Source organism: Morone saxatilis, unplaced genomic scaffold (assembly GCF_004916995.1).
Source record: "Morone saxatilis isolate NCDOM2014 unplaced genomic scaffold, NCSU_SB_2.0 Contig20, whole genome shotgun sequence".
NCBI lineage: Eukaryota > Metazoa > Chordata > Actinopteri > Moronidae > Morone > Morone saxatilis.
The window spans coordinates 22,546,489-22,558,508 of NW_023339763.1; the positions used below are offsets into that span (position 1 = coordinate 22,546,489).

General features: G+C 39.8%; 1 protein-coding gene across 1 annotated transcript in view; it reads right to left on the minus strand.

Moving 5' to 3' along the window:
• Positions 1-1,183: 1,183 nt before the first annotated feature.
• Positions 1,184-12,020, minus strand: part of kptn (kaptin (actin binding protein)) — a 14,251-nt gene continuing 3,414 nt past the window's right edge. The window contains exons 6-12 of the mRNA XM_035666820.1: positions 7,825-7,898; positions 7,225-7,331; positions 5,163-5,267; positions 4,963-5,026; positions 4,710-4,845; positions 3,324-3,497; positions 1,184-2,502 (exon numbers count right to left, since the gene is read on the minus strand). Coding sequence (XP_035522713.1) covers positions 2,326-2,502; positions 3,324-3,497; positions 4,710-4,845; positions 4,963-5,026; positions 5,163-5,267; positions 7,225-7,331; positions 7,825-7,898 — 837 coding nt within the window. The 3' untranslated portion in view covers positions 1,184-2,325. The remainder of the gene's footprint in view (positions 2,503-3,323; positions 3,498-4,709; positions 4,846-4,962; positions 5,027-5,162; positions 5,268-7,224; positions 7,332-7,824; positions 7,899-12,020) is intronic.

Here is a 12,020-nt window from a genome sequence, read left to right on the forward strand (position 1 = left end):
ACACACACACGCACACACACGCAGCGCCCTCTCTACCACATAGCCCGATAACGCGCACAGCGATATGAACGACAAGTTTTGGGGGTCTCGAAACGGTCTCAAAGGGATCAAAATGTCAGACAACACCGGGGTCGGGGTCTCCTCTTTCCGCTGCTCGTCCTGCGCGTCGCTCACAGAGCTAAATATAAAAATCCCATTGAGTGAAAGGCGCTCATTTAACGCGCTCGCCGTCGCTCCGGCAGCATGCTCCTTATTGTTGACGCGCAAAACAACCTCGCGCCTTCAAACACAACAGCGCGAGAGGCGACCAGCCATTAAAACAAGTGCAACAGCTTCGCGGAGGCTCGGGGCTGGAGGGGCTTTCTGAAGTCATCTCCCCGTCCCGGTGAAGTGCGAAAAGTGCAGCTGTTGTTATTGTTGCCTTTGTAGTGAGAGCGGAGGAACAGAGTTTGAGAGCTCCGGAGAGGACCACAGTGCCACTGACCGGCCGAAACACAGGGACAATACTGCCACTGCTTTAAAATGTCATCTCTGGTTAAATAGTTGGATTGATATGAACTCCCTTTGCTGGTCTGCAGAAATGTTTATTTGACTTTTTCTGAACCTCAAAATACAACACTTCAGGCAGAACGGGAATGATGTAATACTAAAAGCGCTGAACATGTCTGAGTATAGTCATCTGATCTCATGGTCATTATTAAAAGAAGTAAATAAATAAAAATAAATAAATAAACATGCTAATGGTACACTTGTTTCCACCTCTGTTTACTTAATTCAATATGAAGTGTGATTAATTCCACAAAGGGAGATCACAGTAACAACAGTACAACAAAACCAGTGAGAGCCGAATGTGTCATTTATTATCTCCAGATTACTGCACAGTATCCACATCAGTTCACTTTGTTACTGTCACCTACAGCACTGGTTCCCAGCCTCTGTCTATCACTGTATAATCTGACTAAGTGACATATTTTCTGTATATTTCATGTTATATTGTATGTATAACAAGAACAGTAGAGAACAGCTGATGAACTGTACAATGAACCCAACCAGTGAACGCAGTAACTGCAGGACATTCGGATGAATTCTGAGCAGATTATTTAATGTGAATATTGATCACAGATGAGTTTTACTGATAATATTACTAACTTTTTATACAATTCTCTGTATTATTTTTTTTTTATATATATTTAACAGTCATACATACTTAATGGGCTACTTCTTGGACAAATTCAGAGTTTTCTTGACTCCTGTCCATTGTTCTATGCTCTTTAGTTGTTTTAACTTTTCTAATGCAGGATGAGGCTGTTTATGAGAGACTGAAGGCTGTCTGAATATATCTTGTGCTCAGGTCTTCAAAGTTTACTAATAAATAATAATCTATACTTTAAAAATAACAATTTCATTTAGTTTGCTCAAGAAAAAAGTATGAAATATTAAGGTTAACATAGTCCTTAAAACCCCTGAAAATCAAGAAGGCCTAGCATCCCCCCATGAAGCTTTGGCGACCCTTAGTGGGGGTCCCAATCCCTTGGTAGGGAACCACTGACCTACAGTCAGTGTTCAACCACATGGCAGTGTGTTACTGTTTCAGGTGGCAAATGTGATGTTTGATTCTCTAGCTATGTTCACACTGCAGACAAAAGTGACCCAAATCAGATCTTTGTGTGCTCATTTGTGACCCACATTTAATGACAGTGTAAAGAGCACAAATAACATTGAATCTGATCTTTTTAGTTTTTATTTCATATGTGGCCCTAAATCAGATACAGGTCTGATTTGTTTTTGCAATGCGGCCTCAGTCACATTTCAGAATTCATGTGACTTTTACATCACTCTGGATCTACATTTGTCACAGTTCTGTGCTGGCAGGAGTCACTCAGCTGCAATGGAGACTGTCAGTGGAGGGACAGTGATAAGTATTTGGGGTGACAGTTATGTACAAGTAAAACTTGGTAACTGGTCTGTGTTTGCTCTGACTCAGCATCACACACACCTCCATACGAAAGAGGCAGCGTTAGCTTCACAAACAGCCTTAATTCAAAATGTGTCTCTCTTTCTCCTTGTCTCCGTCCTTGTTATCATCTGCTCACTGGCTGGCTTCCACTGCACATCAACCTATAAATGAAACAGTACACATATTCTGTGGCTTCCATTTCCAATATTAGAATCTGGAATCTGATACGGGCCACATTTTAAAAATAATGTGAACAGCCAAACAAAAAAAGTCAGATATGTGCAATAAATCAGATTGAGCACTTGCAGTGTGAATGTAGCCTAAATGTAATTGTTCAGGAACACACACCCCTGAGGACATCCTTCACATTAGACCATCACTTCAGTCTGAACCATCGGGACTTCCACATCCTCTTTTTGAGCTGGAGCATCCTTATCTTCTCTGTCTTGAACCTCGGCTGACTCCATCTCAGAGCCGGCTGTCAGCGCTGACACCCTCTGGGCGAGCCGCTCAAGGACCAAATCAGCAGTGCTGGTAAGAGTGTGCTGAAAAGACAGGAAGCAAAACAACACAACATCAGATGAGATGTACAGATTTGAGGAAGAGCGTTGAATTCCTTTGCACAGAGGAAAATATCAGCTCTGAGCTTTGCTTCCGAAATGCTACAGCAGTTGTCCTGTTGAGGTCTGTGCTGAGCTGATACTGGATGTGTGAGGGTGACAAATGTATCGTTCAATAGCACATCACGGTAAAACGTTTTCTTTGGGGTTTGATAACGTTTCTGGAAAATTATGCTACAAGAGCCATCACATGGTAGCTGAAATTTTAAAGGAGAAAAGCAAACGAAAATAATTTTATTGAAGTCAATTATGTCTTTATTAGATAGCTGTGCTGTTAGTTCTCAAGCTGATATGGTTCTTATTCGAAAATGGACAGTTTCTGACAATTACAGTCCACTGCAGATGAAGGGAACAGAGGAGACAAAGCAGGCAAAAAGGGCCCTTAAAATCAGGTCTTTCAGTTCTGCTGCAATTGCTTCTGATGGCCAGTAGAGGTCAGCAATGACTTGATGCTTGTTTCAATTCACCTCTCCATTAGAAATAAGATCTTTTCTCAGTTCAAGAGCATGCTTTTGTGTTGACATAGTAAGCAGGTGGAGCATTCATCATGCTGATATGCAGAACAACATTCATTTTTTTTATATTTCATTTATATATTTGATCATAAAGGAAGAACATCATTCAAAAAGGCACCTAGTTTACAATTAACTTCTGGCTTATCTGACTGTGCTGTGCTGCAGCAGAGAGGCACTGACCCTGGCAGGAAGTGACCTTCGACCAGCGTAAGACAGCTTTCTGCTACGTACCTGTAAGATATGCAGTCCCTTTAGTGTGAGGACAGCCAGCTCTCTCAAACCGTCCCCAGTCAAGTCTAGGTAGATGATGGACAGCAAAGGGCTCTTGAAGCTCCGCCTCCACTGCAGCTGAAACTGTCCGTCTCGTCCGCTACCTGCCGGCTGGAACTTGTAACAGAGAAGTTCCTGCTCGGCAGAAAGGAAGATAATATTGCCATCATCAGGATGTGACCACATCAGTCTGTAATTCTAATCAGATGCCTGAAAAGTGATGTCGAGGGTGGAGGTCATTTATTTGTCATTATACAACACAAGGTTGCACAACAAAATGGAAGATAACATATGAAATAAATAAAAAATAAAATAAAAATAAATATACAGTTATTTATATACATACACGTATACACCTATGAAGTAGTTCTGTAGTGCATTTGTGTAGGATTTCATGTCTTATTATGTCAGGTTCCATCACATTCACTTGCTCTGGACATGCTGTATATCATTTCACATGAAGAAGTCTTCAGATATTGTATAATTTTTCACATTTTCTAAGCGCTTTCTTGACAATACGGGACAGCACTTGCTCACAAACGATGGTCAGTCATGGCTGGTTAGTGTTTAAGACACACTCCGTGTTAACTTGTTTTTGTTTTGTGCGCTCAGCTCTATATAACTATAAATATGATTTGATGGTTTTCCTCTAACCGTAACATTAATTTGGCCACAGCACAAGCTATAATACAATAAAAAAAAAAATCCAGGACAGCATAAAATATTCCTGGATATTTGGTAATTTTAATTCATTTCCAGATGTTTCCATGACTGGAAAACTAGTCTCTAAATTTTCAAGTTTTCCAGGTTTTCCAGGATGCGTGGGAACCCTGTTTTTTTTATTGTCAACAAACCCCCTTAAAACACCAAAACAAACAATGAATTCAAACCTTGATGTATGTTATTCCTCTGTGCCATAGAGCTCCATTGTTGTCCAAAAACACATCAATAAGCCAAACTATTGCACTGGGCGACATGACTCCCACATACTGCTGCTGCACATACTCACTAGAGCACCAAATGTGGATTAATCACCGCTGAAAACAGTCCACAACAAATGCACTATGTCCTCCTGTTTGAGCAATGTTTGTTCAAAACTACAGTTCCCAGCTGTTTTAGAACAATAATAAATGACTGAGCTCATAGGCTCAAGACTTATGTCTACAGTAGGGACCAATGGCCTTGGAGCTGAGACCCACAAACAGGCTGAGGAAGTCACAAAGTACTTAGAGATGGACAATACTACTAAAATATAAAATATAATATAAAACATAAAATGTAGTTTATCACCAGCTTTATTCTTTAAAGTACTATTAATAAAGTCCATTAGTAAAGAGGAGCTCTGACCTGCCCGTATGTTCCCAACAGCACCTCCTTCTGCCCGTCAAAATCCAGGTCAATCACCAGAGCACAAAGCACTGCGTCCCATTGGTCACTCTCTGAGAGGCACACCGGGTGGGACAAGCCTCGCTCCTGGACATCTCTGATAAAACATACACAACAAATACACTGTCCTGAACTGCCCAGAGCCATTTTCCCAACCACAGAGATGAAGTCTGAGTGAAAATTCTACACTGACATCTTTACAAAGTTATCTGACCTGTAGACAACTGCCATCTCTATAGTGCTGGTTACCAGAAGGTTGTAGCCTTCCGTTTCCACACCTGAAAAAGACAAAGACAATCCCCAGTGACGGCCAGGCATAAGTCACACTGCAGATACAAAAAGAAAAAAAATGAAGAAGAGAAAGACAGTGACACAAGTCTTAAGATGTGAGACTAAAAAAGTCCAGTAACATACTTTTCCCTCCGCTGGGCTGGTTGGGCTCAGCTGGGCAGCTCAGAGGGAACAGCAGCACTGTAGAGATTGGACTGTCAAACTGGAACCGCCAGCTCTGCAAAACCTCTGATAAAAAAAACACAAAAACACACAACATCCTTCAAACACACTGTGGAATAGTCCTATAGAGTAGTGATTCCCAACCTTTTTCCTTAAGGGACCCTTGAGCAATTCCATTTTATGCTACTTTATACTTCAACTCCACTACATTTTTTTTGACAGCTAGCTATTTTTCAGATTTGGATGAAATAGAAAATATAATTCAACTAATAAATGATGATACATTACTATAGGTTAAGCTACCCAGCAGTATGTAAGGAATATGAGTCCCACTTTTACCAGCTGCAACATTAAAAGGATGAACACATCACTATAATTCAGCAATATAATATACATTATTCTGAAATGGGTGCATATTGAGTACTTTTACTTTTGGTACTTAAATAATATTTTCATGCTACTACTTTTATACTTTCAGTTTCAGTTTTCAGAGTTTGAATGCAGGATTTTACTTACTTAATAAGTCATACACACTAACCCAAACCCTAATGTTCGTTTACTGTAATTAAGAATTTGTAACGTCTCTGCACACCCACACACACACACACACACACAGCTGATTGTAATTATTCTGTGTACTGTGCACTATATTTACTGTCCATCACTGCTTGAATTCGCAGTGTTCAAACTCTTGAGTTTGTGGTTACGACATGAGAAGTTGTATACAAATACTTGTACACACAGATTTTTTTTATCACAATGTTGTGGATACCCTGCCCTGTGTTACTAGGGCATGTCTTTGAAGGTAGTGTTTCCTAAACTTTTTTTCTGGGGACCCACTATTAAAGGTCCAGTGTGTAACATTTAGCAGGAAACATTGGCAGAAATTGAATATACTATTCTTTTTAAATGAAACAAAATTCATTAATTGAGGTTAACAGGTTCTCTTTGTTTTCTCAGTAAGACAGAATGTGCTCTCATTTTATGAGACAATATATGCATTTAGGAAAAGTTAAGGCTCTTGTTTTTTACCTTGTCAGTGAAACAATTTGCACATTTAAAAAAATAAATTAGATAAAATAAATGCATTTCGATTAAGAGTCTTTCGTTTTTTCCTCACAGTAGCGGTAATTTGGAGAACCTTTTTACAGAATGTACGCACATGTTATAAATGAAACAAATGAGTGTGCATTTAGCAGAAGTATCTTGTTTTTCCATCATCAGCCAAACACATTTACACATTTATTTACAACCCAGTCTCTTGGAATGAATGTTCTAAGGTGCCGGTGAGATATGAAATACAATCCAGGAAATCCAGCTGGAGTAAGAGAAATCTTTAAAAGCTTATCAGACACCAAAACACTGTAATTCTCATAGACAGAAGTATCAGAAATACAGCTTTAGCGTTAAAGTTAATCCACCAGCTATGTGCGCTTGCATGTGTGTGATCAAGTCTCTGAAAAAGTTAAGCCTAGTTCAACATTTTCGCTAGCGTTGTTGGGGTTTTACCATGACAAGTCAAAATGTGTGCTGTGACAAAGGCCTATAGTGTATGAGAGACAGAGGGAGTGATTTCTCACACAGTGTCCGCGGAATGGAAGGAGCAGGAAAAGCTGTCAGAAATTCCTGATTTCTCCAAGTTGGAATTACAACTAGGAGGCAGGACATTCTCTTGTCTCTCAGGATTGTATTAGTGTGTACAAGGAGTGCTTGAATGACGCCGCAATGACAATCCTGTTATTTATTTATATTCTGCACCTGTAAGGGCGGGACAAATTAAAACCTTTATCTCATTTCAGTCAGACAACTCACGTTTGAAATGTTTATTACAGCAGTATAGCACATTTAGAATTAGGCATCTAGGCTACGACCTCATCATTCCCCGCAGATATGTTTGCATACAGATATTAAGGAGTGATGCGCAAATACCTTAAACCCTAGTCAGAGCCTACAGGTGGATGAAAACAGGTGAAAACATCATGAAACAGACTTTCCTCTTTATTCTGTGTTTGGTCTCCCTCACCTGGTCCTGTCTGGTCGACCAGAGACAGTCCAACGCAGCCGTTCTGACAGCCAAAAGCTGAGAGTCGCCGGCCACCAGATATACTCAACACATCCAACCACAGCACACTGCATGGAGGCCGGGGGAACACAGAGGGTTAAAGGTTATACATACAGTTAGTTAGTCCTTACTGACAGTAGTGACACGCCACTTTTTGCCTCTGCAATATCGATGATTTCCAAAGTCTACTGTCTTCATTATGTGTCTTACTTCTCTTTTATTTCTCTTTTATAGTGCTGAGTCTGTTGGGCGGTAGGGCCCAATTGTTTTAGTCTGAGATGCTGGTGCTCTAGTGCAACATCTAGTGGCAGTGAATGCCATATATATATCATTCAAATCTAGAATTCTTGTATATATCAGCCCCACAGGCTGAGCATGAACTGAACTGTTTTTTTGAGTCAATATTTTAGAATAAATAAAATTTGAACATGCAGGAAAATCCTGAGACTGATTAACAGAAATGAAGAGACTTACAAGTTGCTGCTGGTCTCAATCAACCAATTAATCACCACACACAAACAACAGATACAGAGCAAACAGAGCAAAGGGAATTAGACTAACTTGCTTGGCAGCTGTTGTAGTTCAGGGAAGAGTCTCTCCACTGGCTGCTCCTCAAACTGGTGGAGGGAGGCATTCTGTTGGAAACAGGAGAGTCAGGCTGAATGGTGCTCTGGTCAATCAACTCCTACATAGGTGCAAAACTCATGACCACCTTGTTTTGTCTTGAGAGAAGACAATAGTCATGTAATGATCTTTTGGTATATTCAATTGTAAAAATACCATAGGAAATATTTTAAGATATAAGGACATTATATACACAAATCATAAATATAGAGATAAGGAAGAAAGAAAGAAATCTACATTCTATATCTCTGATTAGAATCACACACACACACACAGGTTCTAGTAAAAACTCAATCATCTCTGCTGCAGAGTAGAATATACTTCACCTCGCTTTACACTCAATGAAGTACACAAAATTTTGTGAGTGATTCATATCAAAATGTACGATGACTCTTAGATGTTGCAAACACACACATATATACACCAACATTAATTACATAGTCTCTCCCTCTCTCCATAAATACACACTCTTGCAGCTATTGGCCCTCTTGTTCTCACAATGTTCGCAGAGGCCCTTTACAACATGAATCCTATTGTGACTGTGCAGCCATATATCAACCTTAGCCTCATAGCCTGGCTGTGTCTTACCCCCAAGCAAACCCTGTGTTCTCCTAGTTTGCAGGCCTTAGTAGCACTGATAACACTCTGGGTCTACTGGCCCCTATTTATCACCTCCAAGTACCAGCTCACTGGACGCTTTACTCCATAGCAACACAACAGGACTGCCGAGGAAGACAAGGTATTGGGGATAGACGGATATAATTTCAAGTTAGCCTTGAAGTAATGGTAGCATTGATGAGAAAATCATCATGGTGAGCTGTGTTAATTCTTTAGCAAATAATAACCACCTGACATCCTGAAGAACTGTTAACTAGCACATTTATTACTCTCTACACATTGGTAAAATAAAATACATAAATACAAATACAGTACGAGTTTACGATAACCAGGTTAATGGAATGAATGAGAACATCAATTCTAGTCTCAACCCAGTTTCTCAACCTAATTTCTTAATTTCAATGTTTGTGGGGACAGTAACATGCAATAGGACAATAATTAATGTATGACTTTGGTGTTTATGTTTCTGCCTGTCTACCCACAAAAGCTGGTGTAACGTTTTCAATACCTGTACTAGACAACATACTGCAGACTGTGGACCACCCAATTGAATACTTCTCTGATAGAGAGATAAATAGAGAAGGGAGACGCTGCGATGAAATCCTGTGCCAGCCACAGACATCCGGACATCCATCCAGCAAACATTCACACTCTGTATTAGACCACAAGCCAGGGTCCTATCAAACTCTAGCAAGTCCACCATAAAACAGCAGAGCAGCGATGCAGCAGCCTCAGCCACACTACCAACTATACTCCTGGCCCTTGTACTAGTGGCTGTAGTGTTTATGAGGTGGGATATAACATAAACCTGGCTGCTGAGACGGTGGAATACACATTTTTTAAAAACCCATTGTGTCTTGTCATACAAGGTAATAGAGATGGGCTGTACAGTACTTTAAAAGTGCAGAAAGTACAACTTCTGAAACATTTTTTGGGATACTTTCAAATTGAATCACAGTTGCCAAAGTGGTTTAGTTGCAAAGGAAAAAGAACATGACAAAGATTCTAAGATACATACTGATCCCGGAGTTATACATATATTGCAACCCTGGTAAGATACCTGACCACATAGCCACCACTGTACCTAACTGGTTAGTTAAAAAAAAGAAAAAACCCTACCACAATGCCCCTAAACAATTACACCAAGCTTTTCAATACACTGCATAGGTTGTTTACTAGTCATCAAACAGTCCACGGCAAAGTGACACCCATTAATCTTGGTTATAAAAGCTGTGATTTAATAAACAGTGAATTCATGTCCATGTTTATGAAAACATGCTGCACTAATGTGTGTGATGGAATTCTAAGCAGTGGAAGCAGCAGGCATCACAAAAGACTGAAAACCTGTTTGTGTGGCATGACAGATCATATACAGTATTTCCACATGCCAGTTTATTACATGCTAAAAAAAAAAAAACTAAAGACAACAGTTAAGCTGTTACTAAGCTGCTTAAAGTGAGATCATTTAGACTTTAAAAAGGAACAAAAACATTTGCTTTGTGCCTGTGCGTGTCTGCATAGTGTTGGCGATGCTGGTGGTAGGTGGATTGAAGAGTCTACATATGGATCATCTGCCTTTACATATAAGCACTTGAGTATGTGCCATGTTTTAGCTCAGCGCATACTATATGCGTCCTGCTATCAGTGTGTGTGTTGGTTCATATCCAGACAGGTTGATTCATGGGCCTCATCTCTCCTATTGGGTTCCCTATCGATCAGGCCGGCTGTGGGCTGCTACTGACCGTGGCCTGGGAACCACAGAGCAGTTATCACTAACAGATACACAGTGGCTGTGGCTTGCTGGGATCCCTGGACCCCCCCGAGGCCTCACACGGGGGATGGGGTGAGGATGGGGTGAGAATGGGGTGTGCTGACGCATATTTCTGCCTTTAAACAGAGTGGAAAACTGTGTTGAAATTATGCATTGATTAATGTAGTGTGGAGTGATATCACAAGGGATCCGATATATTGATGTGAAGAGGGGAAATGAGGGTGTTGCAAAAATAAAATAATTGAGCAGAAAAATGTAATATAAAGTAAATAAAACACTAAAACCTCAATTTGACTTATGCCAATAAATAATCTATAATGTGTAGATGGAAAATGACTAAAGAGTTGCATATTTTCTTATAGTTTGCTTAGTTTGCAAGCAGAGGAAATTAATTGTTTGAACCATAGCCGATTGGTTGACATTAATCATACCAAAGTTTCACTCATTTGACAAATGTTCCAGTTTATGTTTAAAATGCTACATCTGGAGCAAATTATCTCCATCTCAGTGTTTATGTAATACTTTTTAATCCTTCTTCCATCAAGGCAACTTTTGTGTTTGTGTCCACAATCCAGCCTTTCTGCATGTCACTTTTTTTCCCCTTAAGTGAGAGAAATAATCTTTTCATTTCTCTATGTACAGTATAAAAAGGACAGAATCAGATTTTTACATTAGCACAAATCAGATCAGATCTCTACAGCGGCAATATATAATCTGATACCAGCTTTGGAGCTTAGTTTATACAAGGTAGAGAAACAGAAAAAGTGTGTTTGTGAAGCAGCTAAATATGCTAGAAGCTCAGTGTCTGTCATAATGATGTATGAACCGTCTGTGTCGCTGTGTTGGTCTTTAAAGTGATAATCTCAAATATTTCCCCTTAAATAAATGTCAGTCTATCTATTGCTGAATTAGGTAACACAATGGTGATTGAGCCTATGGCCCATTAATCAAAGTATTGCAATATTTATGTATTTGCAGTAATATGAACTGGTTGTCTGTCATTCCTGGGGAAAAATATGTATTAAGTCACTGCTACTGCAAACCAAACATTTCCAAGTGCTGCAGTTTAACATTAAAAACATTTACCTGGTGAAACACTTGCTGCCTTTTATCATGAAATTGTCACAGGTAAGTGAGATTAGCACAGACTGCTATTGTTAATCAAAAAGGCATATATAAAACAAGTCAACAGTCTTTTTTGTCTGGAGCAGCCACAGTGAGCTATTCAAACAAGACTACACCCCTCTAACTCCTTTCACTGTGCCCTGCTGTACGCAGACTTATGCCATGTGCCATAAAATCCAGTTTCTCACACAATGATAGAAAAAGGCCAATTGTTACTAGACTTGTAGTATTAAACCACACTTGCTGTTACCACCAGTAACCACAGATGTCAAAATAAAATAAACCAGGACAGAAATCTTAAGGATTATAATCTGAAGGAGGATTTTAAGGATGTGATATTTTGTTCTGTGGTTAACCTCGGTAACATTAGCAGACACCATGGAAACATTTTCCTTTTCGCCCTTCATCGGTCAGTGGTCTTCACCTCTTGCTTCATTATCCCTCACAAACATTTCTCATGATGTGCTAAGACTCAGAGCGGAGGCTGAGCTGTGTGCCAATGTCATGGTCAAACAATGTTTCTGACTCACACGGCTGCAATATCAACAGCACCAAGACCCGACAGGAGAAATTACTTCAATGAGAGACCGTCTTGGGAACAGTACGTGCACTTTTTTTT